A 19,429-nucleotide genomic window follows, 5' to 3' on the forward strand; every position below is an offset into this window, starting at 1 on the left:
TTAGTGTAATAGACTTAGTGATTTACACTGCTTCTAGACTTAATTTTATAGTTGAAAGTAAAGAATTTAATTTTGACCTGCATAATTAACATACATTTAAAGATATTTTAGTATTTTTTAGTGTTTGAACTGTTTCATATAAGTGTGCTGAAATATTAATGATTGACTCTATTTGAGAGTATATATTAGACAGTTTTGTGATGGTGATAAAGGTTAAGACCACACTGCCCTACTCCATGGTAGGTATTCATTAACCAGACATTTTTGACTAAGTGGTGAAATTATCTAGTAGTATTATAGATGTCCTTTTGGGTGGTCTACAGGAGAGGTAAATACTGCCTTTTTTAGAAGTAAATTCCTTGGGTAACCTCTGTTCTTCTTTCTGTTTTGGTGATCTTTTGAGTTGGTACATATTCTCCATAAGGATGTATGTCTGATTCTTGACCTGTCAGGTTTTTAACCCAGTAGTCTGTGCTATACAATGTGTGTTCTGTTCGCTTTGCTTTGTTGGCAGGAGACATACACTGAGATAGCTGGAATGCAAAGGTTCGGGGCATTTTACATGGATTACCTGTATACAATGGAGAACACCACTGGCAAAGGTACTGGTTTCTTTCTTTTATGTTTGCTTTTGCTTGAACAACAAAAATAGGACTTCTTTAGCATCAATTGGTCCTAGACTAATTGCACTCTGTAACATCAGAGTTATCTTTTGTTACTTTGGGGAATAGTTTAATGTCATGTTAGAATTTTCTTAGATTCTTAACATTTTTAGTCCTTTCTTTGTGCTGATTGAAAATACTATATTTTGTATTATTAACTAGAATTAGTTTTTAATATGTACCACATATTAAAAATTCTGATACATCAAATTTCATGTTGTCAAAGAGCATGAACATTGCCTTTTCTGTATTTAAATACATTTTGGAGGTTATATAGATCTTTTTATTAAAAAAGGAGCTTGTTGTTTGAAACAAAAGTAGAAATATATTTATCTGGAAATTAAGGACACAGTCTTATTTTATTATGTTTCATTCATTATATTAACAATCAAATGATTTCAGAAATTTAACTATACTATGTTGTGCTTATTATTCTGACTCTTTTTCATATTGAAAACTTAGTCGAAATAGGGTCACCATGTTTTGTTAATTTTTCATATTTTAATACATGATCTCTTTGTGTTAGATAATAAATTAGATATTATGAATGCAAAGAAGAACAAGGCATTTCTCAAGAAAGCAATAAATAGTATTTATGCACTTAAATAAATGATTTGAATATAGCATGTTAGAGATAGTAATATAAACAGACAGCTAAAAGAGGTCTGAGTGAGAAAGGGATTACTTTGTGGTGTTGAAGACTTCACAGAGGAGTTGATCTTGAAGGATTGTTAAGTTTTGTTAGATGGAAACAGAAGGCAAGAGCAGTAATTTTCTGCTTCCTCTTTTCAAAATGGATTTCTAAATGTTGGTGTTCTCATTGGTCAAATCTTGGATTCACTTCTTTCCCTAAACTCTTCCTGAAGTAATCTTTTCTTTTTCATGGATTTGGGTACCTTCTATATGTTGTTGAAGCCCATATTTGTATTTTTGGTCCATACTTACTCTTTAAAATGTAGAATTAAATATATGCCATGCACAATTGACACTTTCACTTCTGTGTCTCATAAATATCTCAGAATTGAATGTCAAAATTGAATCCTTGATACTCTCATGGCCACAGTCAATGGGATCACAAGGTGGACATGATTGAGTGACTAACATACACACACATACCCACCTACTACTTTTCCCCTATTTTCATGATTCTGTTGCTCTTGTATGCTCAGTCGTGCCTGACTCTTTGTGACCCTATGGATTGTAGCCCTCCAGGCTCTGTCCATGGAACTTTCCAGTCAAGAATACTGGAGTGGGTTGCCATTTCCTACTCCAGGAGACCATCCCGACCCAGGGATTGAATCCACATCTCTTGTGTCCCCTGCATTGGCAGGCAGATTCTTTACCAGTGCACCACCTGGGAAACCCATTTTCATGGTTTTCTTATTGGAATATTTTTACTTGCTCTCTTTTCGCTGTGCAAGCCAGAAATCTGAGAATCATCCACATCACACATCACACTCTCTCTCGTAACATCTAGAACATCCAGAACATTCAGAACATTTCATCACATCTTCTCTATAGACTCTCTCTTGAATCTATCTTTTCTTAAGTTCTACCATTAATGCTCTCATCCATTCTTTTATCATCTCTAGATTCTAGTAGCTTTTTCACTGGCTTTCTCTTTCCACTCTTGCCCTCCTATGATCCATACTGCAATCAGACTGGTTTAATTCTGTGCTTAAAATCCTCACTGCCTTCGCATTGCTTTATTTAAAAATAAAATTCAAATAGTCAACCCAGTTTTGGTCTTGAGTTACTTGGTAGACAGTGATAATCATTACAGAAGACAGAGACAAAAAAGGAAGATTTTTGGAGGAAAGGATGTGTTTTGAGGTACCCATGGACATTGGTAGAGATGTTTCAGGTTCTCCCATTACAGCATTGGTAGGAAACTGCTGGTAGTCCAAAATGGTATAAAATGAAGAAGCAGTTACCTTAGTGCAGACCTTGTTAATGGATGCACGAAATAAACGGAGATAAAGCTCAGATACTCAACAGACACAGTTCACAGCTATGGCAGCTTGATACTGAGATTCTGTATGTAGTTCCTGGGGAAGGAGCTTGCTGGAGCCCCCTCTCCATGCTGGGGCTGCCTGTGAAATGCTTTGCTGAGAGACAAATGGTGAATGCTGTTTTCACCTTTTTATGTAAAAGTAAAAATTCTCTTCAGATTTCTTTTGATTAGGGGAACAGGTATTAATGTAGAACTTCTGTAAAAGAAAAATGGCCTAAAGCTAACTTTTGAAAAGCAAGGGATAATTGTATATAAAAGTGCAATTCCAAAGTCTCTGTTCTAAGAGCTTGGCAAATTTTAATTGTATTGTAGTTGCCAAAAGTAAGCTGGTAGGTTTCTTCTTGTTTAGTGTGGTGTCTTCTGCAGGTGCTGTGTCTTTGGTATTTTCTGAGCAGGTGAAGTTTGAAGTAGTCTGCCTTTCAAGTAAAGGAAACCTCACACTGAAAATTTTGTTATTTGTATGTATTTGTTTCTAAAGTTTTTAAAAGATGGACACATGATTTTATATTTACTTAGGATGCATATTTATTTTCTGACTGAGATGCTGGTCGTTTGTTAACTTTTGAATTTTTCATTTACTTCATTCCTGTGAATAATATGCATTGTTGTATAATCTTTTAACTTTTTAAACAAAATGTTAGATCATAACATACACACAGAAAGGTTCTGTACGTTTGTGTACAGAATAGAACAGCAAAGACGTATAAGCACCTGTGTGTTTCCCACATGCGTTGAGTAACAGGAGATGTCAACACTGCGAGCACCCTGTGTGTTCCTCTTCCATCAAGTCTTCTCCTTCCCTCACTGTGGGAAACTCCTGTTCTGAGATTTGTGGTCATCGTTTTGGTTTACTGCTTACACAGATACTTTCTCAGGTGTGTGAGCAGATAATTTTTTTGAGAAAAAATAATAAAAATCCACTGTTAATTTAACTTGTGAGTGTCACATGTACATTAAAGATATGTTCTTTCATTCACCCAACAATCTGTTCATTTATTCGTTGCCTGCTTTTTGGTAGCTGCTTTCATGTTTTTTTTCTCATTGTGAATCTATATTCATTTATAATATGGTGATGGTGATAATAATAGCTAGTATTTGTTGAATGGTTTTAAATGGAAAGCACTCTTCTAGATGTTTTACGTATATTAGCTTATTTAATCTTTGTAATAACCCTGTAAGGTAGATAACAATATTCCCATTTTCCAGATAAGAAAAAAGCCAGTCCTATACAGATTTCATAACTTGGCCAAGATCACACAGCATATATGGGGGATTTAAACCCAGAAAGAAATGGCAACCCACTCTAGTGTTCTTGCCTGGAGAATCCCAGGGACAGGGGAGCCTGGTGGGCTGCCGTCTATGGGGTCGCACAAAGTCGGACACAACTGAAGCGACTTAGCTGCAGCAGCAGCAGCAGCAGTTTAACTCTACAGCTTGCATTTGTTCCTGCTCTGTTCAGATTTTCTTCTTTCTTGGATTACTTGAAACAGGAAATTTGTGGAATTTTTAGTATTTATAAACCTAAGGAAAATATTTTGAATTCTCAAGAGATTAATTTTGAATTCTTCAAATAAATATTTTACCTAAAATTCTTGGTTTGTTGTGACTTGACATTTATTTGTTTCTGTAGTTCAAATTTGGCTTCCCTTGTGGCTCAGATGGTAAAGAATCTGTCTTCAATGTAGGAGACCCGGGTTCAATCCTTGGGTTGGGAAGATCCCCTGGAGAAGGGAACGGCTACCCACTCCAGCATTCTGGCCTGGAGAATTCCATGGACTGTATAGTCCACGGGGTCTCAGAGTCAGACACGACTAAGTGACTTTCACATCTGAGATGAGAGGATGGAATAGAAGAACGTGTACTCATCTTCTCCTGCACGAACTCTGAAATTGCAACTCGCTGCTGACCAACCATCGACAGGAGAATGTTGCTGCTGCTGCTAAGTCGCTTCAGTCGTGTCCGACTCTGTGCGACCCCATATACGGCAGCCCACCAGGCTCCCCCGTCCCTGGGATTCTCCAGGCGAGAACACTGGAGTGGGTTGCCATTTCCTTCTCCAATGCATGAAAGTGAAGTTGCTCAGTCGTGTCCTACGCCTATAGACCCCATGGACTGCAGCCTACCAGGCTCCTCCGTCCATGGGATTTTCCAGGCAAGAGTACTGGAGTGGATTGCCATTGGCTTCTCCGAGGAGAATGTTGGATCCCACCAGAAAAATATACCTGACTTCCAAGGGCAAAGGAGAAGCCTCAGCAAGATTGTAGAAGAGGTGAAATTGCGTTTAGAATCAAACCCCATATCCACCAGAGATTCTCAGAGGGCTCAAACAAAACCTTGTGTTCACTAGGAGACTCCATAGAGACTGAGCCAGACCTGCCTTTGAGTGTTTGACTGTCTCCTGTGGAGGTATGGGTCAGCAGTGGCCTGCCCCGGGGGCAGGAGCCTGGGTGCAGCAGGCCTGGGTAGGGCGTAAGCCCTCTTGGAGGAGGTCGCCATTAACCCCACCATAGAGCTGCCAGAACTTACACAGGACTGGGAAATCAGACTCTTGGGGGACACAAACAAAACCTTGTGCACTCCAGGACCCAGGAGAAAGGAGCAGTGACCCCACAAGAGACTGACCCAGACTTGCCCGTGAGTGTCTAAGGGTCTCTGGCGGAGGCGTGGGTTGGCTATGGCCTGGTGCAGGGTCAGGGGCACTGAGTGTGGCAGTGCACGCATGGGACCTTTTGAAGGAGGTCGCATTATCTTCATTATCTCCACTATAGTTTGGACAGCACAGCCCCTGCCCATCAACAGAATATTGGATTAAAGATTTACCCAGCATGGCCCTGCCCATCAGAACAAGACCCAGTTTCCCCTCAGTCAGTCTCTTCCATCAGGAAGCTTTCATAAGCCTCTTATCCTTAACAGAATGAAAACCACAATCACAGAAAACTAATCAAATTGATCACATGGACCACAGCCTTGGCTAATTGAGTGAAACCATGAGCCATGCTGTGTAGGGCCACCCAAGATGGATGGGTCCTGGTAGAGAGTTCTGATAAAATGTGGTCCGCTGGAGAAGGGAATGGCAAACACTTTAGTATTCTTGCCTTGAGAACCTCATGAACAGTATGAAAAGACAAAAAGATTGGACACTGAAAGTGAACTCTCCAGGTTGGTAGGTGCCCAATATACTATAGGAGATCAGTGGAGAAATAACTCCAGAGAAGAGACGGAGTCAAAGCAACAACACCACCCAGCTGTGGATGTGACTGGTGATGGAAGTAAAGTTCGATGCTGTAAAGAACAATGTTGCATAGGAACCTGGAATATTAGGTCCATGAATCAAGGCAAATTGGGAGTGGTCAAAGAGGAGATGGCAAGAATGAACCATCGACATTTTTAGGAATGAGTGAACTAAAATGGGCTGGAATGGGTGAATTACCTCAGATGACTGTTATATCTGCTACTGTAGTAAGAATTTCTTTTCACTTCAGAAGAAATGGAGTAACCCTGAGTCAACAAAAGAGTCTGAAATACAGTACTTGGGTGCTGTCTCAAAAATGACAGAATGATCTCTGTTCACTTCCAAGGCAAACCATTCAATATCACAGTAATCCAGGTCTGTGCCCCAACCAGTAATGCTGAAGAAGCTGAACGTGAATGTTTCTATGAAGACCTATAAGACCTTCTAGAACTAACACCCAAAAAAGATGTCCTTTTCATTATAGGGGACTGGAATGCAAAAGTAGGAAGTCAAGAGATACCTGGAGTAACAGGCAAATTTGGCCTTCGAGTACAGAAAGCAGCAGGGCAAAGTCTAACAGAGTTTTGCTAAGAGAACGCACTGGTCAGAGCAAACACCCTCTTCCAACAACATAAGAGAAGACTCTACACATGGAAGTCACCAGATGGTCAATACCGAAATCTGATTATATTCTTTGCAGCCAAAGATGCAGAAGCTCTATACAGTCAGCAAAAATAAGACTGGGAGCTGACTGTGGCTCAGATCGTGAACTCCTTATTGCCAAATTCAGACATAAATTGAAGAAAGTAGAGGAAACCACTAGACCATTCAGGTATGACTTAAATCCCTTATGATTATACAGTGGAAGTGAGAAATAGATTCAAGGGATTAGATCTGATAGACAGTACCTGAAGAACTATGGACAGAGGTTTGTGACATTGTACAGGAGGCAGTGATCAAGGCCATCCCTAAGAAAAAGAAATGCAAAAAAGGGAAAATTGTTGTCTGAGGAGGCGTTACAAATAGCTGAGAAAAGAAGACAAGCGAAAAGCAAAGGAGAAAAGGTAAGATATGCCCATCTGAATGCAGAGTTCCAAAGAAGAGCAAGGAGAGATAAGAAAGCCTTCTTCAGTGATCAGTGCAAAGAAATAGAGGAAAACAATAGAATGGGAAAAACTTGAAATCTTTTCAAGAAAATTAGAGATACCAAGGGAACATTTCATGCAAAGACGGGCACAATAAAGGACAGAAATGATATGGACCTAAAACGGAAGCAGAAGATATTAAGAAGAGGTAGCAAGAATACACAGAAGAACTATGCAAAAAAGATCTTCATGACCCAGATAACCATGATGGTGTGATAATTCACTTAGAGCCAGACATCCTGGGATGCGAAGCCAAGTGGGCCTTAGGAATCATCACTACATACAAAGCTAGTGGAGGTGATGAAATTCAGTTGAGCTATTTCAACTGTAAAAGAGATGCTGTGAAAGTGCTGCACTCAATATGCCAGCCAATTTGGAAAACTTCAGCAGTGGCTACAGCACTGGAGAAGGTCAGTTTTCATTCCAATCCCAAAGAAAGGCAATGCCAAAGAATGTTCAAACTACCTCACAATTGGATTCATCTCACACGTTAGCAAAGTAATGCTCAAAATTCTCCATGGACAGACTGGCAAGTCCTTCATTATCCTTAGGCTAACTGGATATTATCTTTACTCTTAATAAGGATAGCCAAACATTCAGGGGGCTGGAATTACCAAACATATCGGGTGGGCATGAGTAAAATACCTTGCTGAAAAGATGCAGCTAAAAGTCAGTCACAGTTTTACCTTTGAGATAAGCGACTGACATCTAAATTTAAACTGCGTTATAATCATGTTGCATTATCTGAAAAAAAAAAAATAGAATCCTCTAGACTTCATTGTTTTAGAGACAATCTGATGTCTAAAAGAACCGTCTTCTTATGAAGTGACAGTTTTTAAAAGAAGCCTAGTAGCTCCTGCAGGACTCAAAAGCAGGATATTTGCCTTGTTTTTGAATATTTTGATTTGCAACCATAGTCCTTCTGATTATCTTCAAGTTGCCTCATCCTAACAGGTTTAGGTCTAGAAATACCTGGTTTATCTATGGAAAGTGATTTTTTTTTAATGGTAATGTTATTTTCACCTAATATGTAATGTGATTCAGTATTATTTATGTGTATCATAAAATATGTTTTAAGATTAACTTTGTATGTTTATTTGTGACATTTCCATTTGTATATAGTCATCTTGTTAAGAATGTATGAATAATAAATTTAATTTTTTTTGTATATGGTACTGAAACTAGAGATTGAGCTGGACTCCTTTTTTCTGAAATGAAGGAAATGTATTTTTTTTTTTAATTTAATTTTATTTTTAAACTTTACAAATTGTATTAGTTTTGCCAAATATAAAAATGAATCCGCCACAGGTATACATGTGTTCCCCATCCTGAACCCTCCTCCCTCCTCCCTCCCCACACCATCCCTCTGGGTCGTCCCAGTGCACCAGCCCCAAGCATCCAGTATCGTGCATCGAACCTGGACTGGCAACTCGTTTCATACATGATATTTTACATGTTTCAATGCCATTCTCCCAAATCTTCCCACCCTCTCCCTCTGCAACAGAGTCCATAAGACTGTTCTATACATCAGTGTCTCTTTTGCTGTCTCGTACACAGGGTTATTGTTAGCATCTTTCTAAATTCCATATATATGCGTTAGTATACAGTATTGGTGTTTTTCTTTCTGGCTTACTTCACTCTGTATAATAGGCTCCAGTTCCATCCACCTCATTAGAACTGATTCAAATGTATTCTTTTTAATGGCTGAGTAATACTCCATTGTGTATATGTACCACAGCTTTCTTATCCATTCATCTGCTGGTGGACATCTAGGTTGCTTCCATGTCCTGGCTATTATAAACAGTGCTGTGATGAACACTGGGGTACACGTGTCTCTTTCCCTTCTGGTGAAGGAAATGTATTTTTGAATAAGTTATTAAGTGTATGTAGATGGAGAATTTTTGTGTTTAACTAAAAGTAGTAAAATGCTAGAATGTTTTGCTTTCCTATTTTTGTTTGAATAAACATAAGACTCAAGAATTGAAATTTACTGTATGTTATCACTTAAAATAGTGAATTTATATATTAAAACCAAATATTTAATGTAAGTGTAGACATACTGGATAAAAGGAAATACCTATAGGTTGAGCCAAGATTTTCTTTAGAAAACAACCTTGGTTCCTCTTTGATATATGGGCAGATAAGGGATTGAGGAAGTTGGCTTCCACCCTTGGAGCATGGCCATAGTGATTTTATTCTGGAAAAAGTTCAAAGTGGGTAATACCTGTTGTTTACTTCCATGGTCATTATAAAATTCTCAAGTCACCTTTGAATATGTAGTTTTAAGCAATCAATTTTTCAGTGAAACTTCTAGCATAAAATGGTAGTAAAATGCAACTTCTTCCAGAATCTGACTTCCCAGTCAACCTAATAGTATTGTGTGCAGAATTACTGGGTATAGGCCAATTAAATGTTAGAGAATAATTTTTCAAGAATTTTAGTTTTATGGCAGATCTTATAAGAATAAATAGATAGTAGGAATAATTGGTTTTTAAAGTAACTGGTTTCTTTGTTGATAACATCTCATTTGTATAAAGAAAAATAGATCAGCAGGGTTCTGTGTATCCACCTGATGTAGAATTGTTCTTAAGGCATTAAGCTCTAAGCTGTAAAGATAAGAGTAATGTTAGAATACACACTTGATATATCTGATTGATGCTTACAATATTAATATGAATTTTTGCTTCTTGTAGGTTCTGCAAATCAACAAGACTTTTCTTCAGGGAAGAGTGAAGATTTGGGAACAGTTCAGGAAAAGTCTACCAAAAGCCTTGTTATAGGTCCTCTTGATTTTCGCTTGGATAGCAGTGCAGTACACAGAATTTTAAAAATGGTTGTTTGTGCCTTGGAACATGAATATGAACCATATAGTAGACTAAAACCAGGTTTGTTTTGGCTTAATTTTGAATCTCTTGCAAGTTGATTTGAATGACGCTTCCCTAGTAGCTCAGATGGTAAAGCATTTCACCTGCATTGTAGGAGACCTGGGTTTGATCCCTTGGTCTGGAAGATCCCCTGGAGAAGGAAATGGCAACCCACTCCAGTATTCCTGCCTGGGAAATCCCATGGACAGAGGAAACTGGCGGGCTACAGTCCATGGGGTCGCAAAGACATGACTGAGCGACTAACACACACATGCAAATACAGATGATATATTTAAAGTAAGAGCTAATAAAACCTTCAGCCAAAGATTAGTGCCTGTAAAATCACGTAACACAGTGCCATAAATGCTTGGTATGTTCATGAATTCTTTTTTTGCAGCTCGTTTGAGTGTGTGCTCCATGTCAGTCATACTGATGAGTGATAGGACAGTATACCATTCAGTATCATAGTAATCGAAGTCTTTGCCCCAACCACTAATCCTGAAGAAGCTGAAGTTGAACGGTTCTTTAAAGACCTATAAGACCTTTTAGAACGAACACCAAAAAAGATGTCCTTTTCATCATAGGAAACTGGAATGCAAAAGTAGGAAGTCAGGAATTACCTGGAGTAAAGGCACGTTTGGTCTTGAAGTGCAAAATGAAGCAGGGCAAAGACTAACAGAGTTTTGCCAAGAGAATGAACTAATCATAGGAAACACTCTCTTCCAACAACACAAGAGATGACTCTCCACATGGATATCACCAGATGGTCAATACCGAAATCAGATTGATTATATTCTTTGCAGTGGAAGATGGAGAAGCTGTATACAATAAGCAAATGCAAGACCAGGAGCTGATTGTGGCTCAGAGCATGAGCTCCTTATTGCCAAATTTAGACTTAAATTGAAGAAAGTAGGGAAAACCACTCGACCATTCAAGTATGACCTAAATCAAATTGTAATTGTACTATAATTTGTACAGTAGATTGTACAGTATGAAGTGACAAGGAGATTAAAGGGATTGGATCTGATAGAGTGCCTGAAGAACTGTGAATTGAGGTTCATAACATTGTATAGGAGGTGATGATCAGAACCATCCCCAAGAAAAATAAATGCAAAAAGGCAAAATGGTTGTCTGAGGAGGCCTTACAGATAGTGGAGAAAAGTAGAAAAGTGAAAGGCAAAGGAGAAAAGGAAAGATATAACCATCTGAATGCAGAGTTCCAAAGAATGGCAAGGAGTGATAAGAAAACCTTTCTAAGTGATCAGTGCAAAGAAACAGAGGAAAACAATAAAATGGGAAAGGGTAGAAATCTCTTCAAGAAAATTAGAGATACCAAGGGAACATTTCATGTAGAGATGGGCACAATAAAGGACAGAAACAGGATGGGCCTAACAGAAGCAGGAGATATTAAGAAAAGGTGTCAGGAATACACAGAAGAACTATACAAAAAAAGATCTTAATAACCCATGTAACCCTCACGATGTGATCACTCACCTTGAGCCAGATAGCTTTCAGTATGAAGTCAGGCGGGCCTTAGGAACCATCACTATGTACAAAGCTAGTGGAGGTGATAGAGTTCCAGCTGAGCTATTTAAAATAATAAAATATGCTGTTAATGTGCTGCACTCCATATGCCAGCAGGTTTGGAAAACTCAGCAGTGGCCACAGGACTGTAAAAGGTCAATTTTCATTTCAATCCCAGAGAAAGTCAGTGCCAGAGAATGTTCAAACTACTGCACAATTGCACTCATCTCACACTCAAAAGTAATGCTCAAAATTCTCCAGACTGGGCTTCAACAGTACATGCACAGAGAACTTCCAGAGGTTCAAGCTGGAATTAGTAAAGGCAGAGGAACCAAAGATCAAATTGCCAACATCCATTGGATCATAGAAAAGAGAATTCCAGGAAAGCATCTGCTTCATTGACTACACTGAAGCCTTTGACTATTTGGATCACAACAAACTGTGGAAAATTTTTCAAGAGATGGGTATACCAGACCACCTTACTTGCCCCATAAGAAATCGCCAACTCGATGCACATGAGTTTGGGTGAACTCCGGGAGTTGGTGAACTCAGAGAGGCCTGGCGTGCTGCGATTCATGGGGTCGCTAGGAGTCGGACACGATTGAGCAACTGAACTGAAGAAATCTGTATGCAGGTCAAGAAGCAACAGTTAGAATGAGACATGGAACAACGGACTGATTCCAAATTGGAAATGAAAATGTCTAGGCTGTGTATTTTCACCCTGTTTATTTAAGTTCTTTGCAAAGTACATCATGTGAAATTCAGGCTGGATGAAGCACAAGATGGAATCAAGATTGCTGGGAGAAATATCAATAACCTCAGATATGCAGATGACAGCATCCTTAGGGCAGAACGTGAAGAGGAGCTAAAGACCTCTTGATGAAAGTGAAAGAGGAGAGTGAAAAAGCTGGGTTAAAAGTCAACATTCAAAAAACCAAGATCATGGCATCCGGTCCCGTCACTTCATGGCAAGTTTGTGGGGAAACCATGGAAAGAATGACAGCCTTTATTTTCTTGGGCCCCCATTCAAATGCAGATGGTGACTGCAGCCATGAAATTAAAAGACGCTTTCTCTTTTGAAGAAAAGCTATGACTAAACTAGATAGCATATTAAAAAGCAGAGACATTACTTTGCTGACAGTGTTCCCTGTAGTCAGAGCTATGGTTTTTCCACTAGTCATGTATGAATATGAGAATTGGACCATAAAGAAGGCTGAATGCCAAAGTATTGATGCTTTTGAACTGTGGTGCTTTAGATGACTCTTGAGAGTCCCTTGGACTGCAAAGAGATCAAACCAGTCCATCCTAAAGGAAATCAACCCTGAATATTCATTGGAAGGACTGATGCTGAAGCTCCAATACTTTGGCCACCTGATGTGAAGAGCTGACTTATTAGAAAAGACCCTAATACTGGGAAAGATTGAAGGCAGGTGGAGAAGGGGATGACAGAGGATGAGATGGTTGGATGGCATCACTGCCTCGATGGACATGAGTTTGAGCAAGCTTCGGAAGCTGATTATGGACAGGGAAGCCTGGCATGCTGCAGTCCATGGGTTCTCAGAGTTGGACACTACTGAAGGACTGAACTGAACTGAGGATAGTATATACAGAAAATGGTGTCAACATCAAATGCTGTGGAGGATGTGAAGAAGGCTAGATTACTGATTCATTGCTGCTAAGAATAAAATGGTATAGCCACTCCTAAGAACAGTTTGACAGATTTTTAAAAAACTTAACATGCAGCTGCCATATAGCCAGCAACTGCATTCCTGAGCATTTAACATAGAGAAATGAAAACTAATGTTCACACAAAAAACAGTATATAACTAATTTTTATCATGTTATAGCCAACACTGGTAGGTAATCCAGGAGACTAGGGTGACTCTGTTTCATGACGTTGTCTTACACCCAGAATTCCTTATATCTTGTTTTCCTGCCATCTGAGGTACACCTCTCCTGCATGCTCAGTATTGACTCAACCTTACTGTGTCTAATTTTAATCAGTATCACGTGGGGTAAGAGAAAATATTAGGTATGTAGTTTCATTTAATGACATGGCTCAATCATCTCATTGACCCAAACTTAGTAGTGTGTCCTTGTACACAGCAGCCAGGGAGGCTGGAAAATATGTTCTCTAGAAGGAGTCCATACACTTGACTAAAAATTCAGATTTTTTTTAAAAAAAAAAAGCCATTTGCAATCTCTTCGACAGTTGGATTATGCTATATACACACATACATACACACATGCATATATGTGTTTATGTAAAATGAATTATTTGAAGCAGTTTATCATTTCAGAAATAGGCCCTATGTAAAGAAACTGCTGCTAATTGACTTTATGCATGCAGTTCTCACTCTGAGTAATCAGCAGTTCTCTTCCACTCTTTTTTTTTTTTATTACTTATTTCATTGAAATGTAATATATGTACTGGAAAGCACACAAAATCTAAGGGTAAAATTTTGTGAATGTTGTAAACTTAGCCACATCTATATGATTAACCGTTCAGGATATGGAACCTTACCGGCACTGCAGGATACTCCTTGCCCTCTTTTGATTATTACTCTGACCCCCAAGGGTAAACACTCTCCATACTTAACCTAGATTTATTGTGCCATATTTTATTAAAAAAATTTTTTTTAAAATTTTATTTATTTTTGACTGTATTGGGTCTGTCTGTATTGCTGCATGTTGGCTTTCTCTGCTTGCGGCGAGCAGGACTATCCTTCATCATGGTGTGCAGGCATCTGACTGCAGTGGCCTCTCTGGTTGTGGAGCACAGGCTGTAGACATCCAGGCTTTAGTAGTTGTGGCACACTGGCTTAGTTGCTCTGTGTCGTGTGGGATTTTCCTGGACCAGAGATTCAACCCATGCTCCCTGCATTGGCAGGCAGATTCTTAACCACTGGAGCGTATGTATCTTTTGGCATGTTTTAGAACTCATGACTACGTAAGCACACAGTGTATACTCATTTGTCCGTGACTTTAGTTTACATTATGTTTGTGGTATTCATTCTCTTTTCCTTTTAGTATCCCCTTTTTTGAATATACCAAAGCTTGCTTATCCATTTTACTGATGATGAGTTTTTGGTTAGTTTGTAGTTTTTGGTTATTATGGTAGTGATGCTACCAAATTCTAGCACATCCCTTTTGATAAACATATGTATTCATTTCTGTTGGGAATTTAAGAGTAGAATCACTTAGGTGAAGTGATTATATATGTTACCTTTAGTATGTATTTCCAAACTATTTTCCCAAGTGTATGTCAGTCAGAAGTGCAGGAGACCTTTAGTTGCCCTTGATCAGGGGTTTGGTCAGTTATGACTTACTGCCTCTTTTTGTACAGCTCATGAGTTGATAATGGGTTTTGCATTTCAAATATTGGAAAAAATACAAATAAGGTTGATATTTTGTGATACATGAAAACTATATGAAATCTAATTTTCATTTTTTATAGATAAAATTTTATTGGAACATAGTCATACTCATTCAGTTATGTTTTGTCTGTGGCTGCTTTTGTATACTGCAGTGGCAGAATAGAATAATTGTGACTAACTAAACTAACACACAAAACCTACAGTATTTTCTTTGTGGCTCTTTATAGAAAAACTTTGCTGGTGCATATTTACCAACTTTTGTATTCTTAGACTTTTTCGTTTTTTGCTTTTTCAGTGGATGTGTAGGGCTACCACATTGTTACATTATTTGCAGTTATCTGGTATCTTAATGATGTTAACTAGCTTTTGATGTAATTTTTGGCCATTTGGATATGTTATCTTTTGTTTATTCAAGGCTTTTTTGCCCATTTTTCCATTGAATTATTCATTTACTTTTGATTTTTAGGTGGTTGTAAATTTTTTAGTAGGTTGCAGGCACAAATCCTTTGTACAGACACCTGTGTTTGTCTGTCTATCTGTCTGTGACAAGTATTTTCTTGTAGTCTATGGCTTGCATTGATATTATCTCAATGGTATTTTTATGAAAGGAAGCTATGGTTCTTTTAATGACAGATTAAGAATTTTTTAACATATTTAATATATATTTAAAAATAGAAAACATACATTCTTATATAGCAAAGACATACATTTTCTAGAGCAAAGTAATTTATTTCGTTAAAGGAAGCACTATTTTATAGCTGCTTCATTGTTGAAAAAGATTTGACCTTCAAATTTGGAGAACTAATTAATTTGTTAGTTAACTAAGGAAATTATTTAAAAATAATTTTTCATTGAATTTTTATTATTTCATTTTAGATATTAAGGATGAAAGAGAAACAATGCTGAATCCTGAGGAAGTGGCATCTTTGGAGGAATATATTCCTACTCGACATACAAGTGTTACTCTCCTCAAATGTACCTTCACAATTTTCATGGCTGAATTCAATTTGCTGGATCATTTGCTACCTGTTATTATGGGGGAAAAGGTATACTTTGTCATTCACGACTTGTTTTCTCATATATGCATATTGTTGGTCCTGTGATATTGTAAGAGTAAGCTGTGTAAAAGAGTATCTTTTATATAGTTATCCATGATGATGTTAAGCGGTGTAACTATGATTGTTAATTCTTAGGAAATAAGATGAGATGGTTAGATAGCATTGGTGACTCAATGGACATGAATTTGAGCAAACTCCAGGAGATAGGAGGATGGGAAAGGACAGGGAAGCCTGGTGCGCTGCATTCCATGAGGTCACAAAGAGTTGGACATGACTTAGTGACTGAAAAACAACACATATAAATAATTAGATAGGTTAACCTCAAGCCAAAGCTCTATGAAGAAATGTTGAAGCACATGGGCATAGATATCAGATCGTGTATAAGCTATGACGCCTTCGAGCACTTTGCTTTATATCTAATCTCTAAGCCTTGTTTTCCTTTTCTGAGAAACAAAAGAAAATTATAAGTTTTCATTTAGGCTGATAGTCTTCCACTAAAGAAGCAAAAAGTCTCAGATAGATTCAGATAGTTAATTACTTACATAGACAGCAAAAGCAAGTCAGTAATCGTGTCAGCTCATCTTGTCCCTTTCAGGACAACCCTGAATCTAGGGCCCACCTGACCTTCAGCACACATGGTAGGGTACCTTGTTGACAGGGATTCTGTTCCAAACTGCAGCCAAGCAGTTATATAGCCTTACAGTGTACTCTGAAAGAGTAGATGGAGAGCCCCCTGAAGGAGGGATGCTAATGAGAAACTTTCCCATAGCAGCATTTCTCAAGATGAGAAATTGAGTGAGAAATGATCTTTTAGCAGTTCTATTTTCCCCTGTTTTTGATAATATCACAGGATGCTCTGCCATTAGGTCTCTTGTGGTTAAGCCTTACTTTGTGGTCTACTTGGATTTTAAGATTGCCAGGGTGCTGCTTAACAGTTCCCCCAAAATACCTAGCTCCTAGAATGATTTAGAATATTAAATGAGATAATGTGTCTAAACCATGTTGCACATATTAGGAACCCAGTGATTATTACTGTGTTTGTTAACACTTACTTATTAGATGCTTAATATTTTAGGTCCATAACCAATGTATTGCTTTCTGAGTCTGCTATATACATATAAAGTATTATCTGTTATTTTTAATTTATTACTTTGGGGGATATATTTCTTTTCATGGTGACATAATGATTGCAGAAATAAAAATTGTCCTAACTTTAAATCAGAAGAGCTTGTGGAGGTATGGCAAAGAATTAAGATGCATTAATTTCATTTTGTGTATTTGCTCTCTGTCAGCCACTGGTAATTTATTCATCGTGTTGCTGGGTAAAGAGATCATCTGGGAAAATTTTAGTGGAGAAAAATTAAAATATGATAGTATAGACTTGGATTTTAAAGTAACTATGATTAATAAGTTGAAGAAAGAAACAAAAAAGAAGAGTTCATAAGATTTCACTGCATTAAAAAAAGAACAAAGTGAAATTCTGGAACTGAAAACACAAGCTAGAAAAAAGAGGATGAAAAAAGATACACAATTTAATTGCCAATCAGAAGAAGGATAGAATGGCTATTTTAGAATCAGAAAATGTAGAGCTTAAGATAAGAGTTATGAGTAGAAATAAAAATAGTCATTCCATATGATAAGTGTTGACTCAAAGAGTGAACAGTAGATAATTATCAGATGATATGTTGAATGAAAGAAGCAGACATAAGTATATACTTATGTGTGATTTTGTTCAAGTGAACTTGATGGACAGACAGAACTAATCTGTGATGATTAAGGTGAGAACATTGGCTGCCCCTGGTGGGGCCCTACTAGTGTGCTTGAAATGTGTGGTGATTACATACATGGAAATTTGTTGAGCTGTATGTTTAAGATTTGGATGCTTACTGTATATTATATCTCAGTGAAGTGAAGTGGCTCACTTGTGTCCACCTCTTTGTGACCCCATGGACTGTAGCCTGCCAGGCTCCTCCATCCATGGGATTCTCCAGGCAAGAATAGCGGAGTGGGCTGCCATTTCCTTCTCCAAGGGATCTTCCCGACCCAGGGATCAAACCCGGGTCTCCCACACTGCAGGCAGACTCCTTACTGTCTGAGCCACCAGGGGATCCTATATTTTAATAATCCAAAATAAAGTCCTTTAATATAGTAATTGCTCAATAAATGAAGGTTTACAAATTATTTGTGAGTCAGAAAAGAAGAATTATATGTCCAGCTTAGTTTTAGGCACAGTGTTCCTCAATAATGGCACTGTTGACCTTTTGGGCTAGAGAAGTGTCATGTAGCACTTACCATCTTTAGCCAGTGCCTGCTAAATGCCATTATGGTTCCCCTATTCTTATGATGAAAGACGGACAAAACGATTAAATTGCTCTTCCCATATATTTTCACATACCTTTGGCTGGAGGTCATACTGTTCCTCATTGAGAGTTACAGGTATGGAAATAAGTTCAAGGACCATAGTTGATGGCTTGCTAATGAATTTCATACCCTGGATGTGTGGAAATTTATCTGCATTTACTCCGAAGCTTAGAAAAATTCTGTTAACACTAAAAATTCCAAGCCTACCTTGAGATTCTTAGGACTTTATGAGCCTTTAGCGTGTTTGCTATTAGTAGATATAATACGGATCAGAAATTTTTCTGTCCTACAAACTTTGCTTATTGTCAGTGTCTTTCAGATTGTCTAGAGTAGTCCACTTAGTCCTTTAGTCATCTAAATGTGAATAAAAGAAGAAAAAAACTCTGCAATATCTGGGATTTGGGGGCAAATTATCAAGTTAAGAAAATACTTTTAATGTACTGAGGCATGTAGTTTGAATATTCTAATTGACTGAAAAAATAAAAAGCTCTAGCTAAAAGGGTATTGATAATTTTGCAGTAAATAGGCCTTCTTTTAAATCTTTTTTATTTTTCTTAAATATTGGCACAACTTGAGTACTTAAAAATAGAAGGTGTTTCTGTTTGGTTATGGTAAGAGAGTCCCATAGGAAGGCATCATTTCTAGGATAATTTGATGTCACTGCATTATTTGTCACTCTGAAGTGTCTCTAGAGGACATGGCATACCAGTTATTTCTCTGGAAATATTAAATGATCATTATTATTTTCCAGAACTCAAGTAACTTCATGAATACTACAAACTTCCAGTCTCTCCGGCCTTTGCCTTCTGTTCAGATATTGGTGGATAAAATTAATCTGGAACATTCTGTGCCGATGTATGCTGAACAGTTGGTGCATGTGGTCAGCAGCCTTACTCAGCCTTCTGATAATCTGCTTCATTATTGCTATGCACATTGCTACCTTAAGGTATGAAAAGTGAATTTTCTTGTGTATTAGTATGTGGTTGGCTTTTGGAGAATCAAATACATCTTTTAAAAAAAACTTTTTTTTGAGTTGTAATTTTACATAATTAGTACCCCATTAGATGAGATTTAAATAAGATATACCTATATAATCATTATTTAGTATAATTAACATAAAAATAAAGATGTCTCTGTATTAAAGATTTCTTCGATTATTTGGTGTTAATAGCTTGGGATTTATAAGATAATG

The 19,429-nt window shown here is 37.7% G+C and overlaps 1 protein-coding gene across 13 annotated transcripts in view; it reads left to right on the plus strand.

The window, feature by feature from the left end:
* The window catches only part of VPS13B (vacuolar protein sorting 13 homolog B), an 805,186-nt gene that overhangs the window by 91,498 nt on the left and 694,259 nt on the right, over positions 1-19,429 (plus strand). For all 13 annotated transcript variants that reach the window (XM_070383038.1, XM_070383035.1, XM_070383034.1 and 10 more), the window contains exons 12-15: positions 515-602; positions 9,747-9,938; positions 15,695-15,864; positions 18,989-19,183. In XM_070383038.1, coding sequence (XP_070239139.1) covers positions 515-602; positions 9,747-9,938; positions 15,695-15,864; positions 18,989-19,183 — 645 coding nt within the window. The remainder of the gene's footprint in view (positions 1-514; positions 603-9,746; positions 9,939-15,694; positions 15,865-18,988; positions 19,184-19,429) is intronic.

The sequence above is a fragment of the Bos mutus genome, chromosome 14, assembly GCF_027580195.1.
Source record: "Bos mutus isolate GX-2022 chromosome 14, NWIPB_WYAK_1.1, whole genome shotgun sequence".
In the NCBI taxonomy this organism is placed as follows: domain Eukaryota; kingdom Metazoa; phylum Chordata; class Mammalia; order Artiodactyla; family Bovidae; genus Bos; species Bos mutus.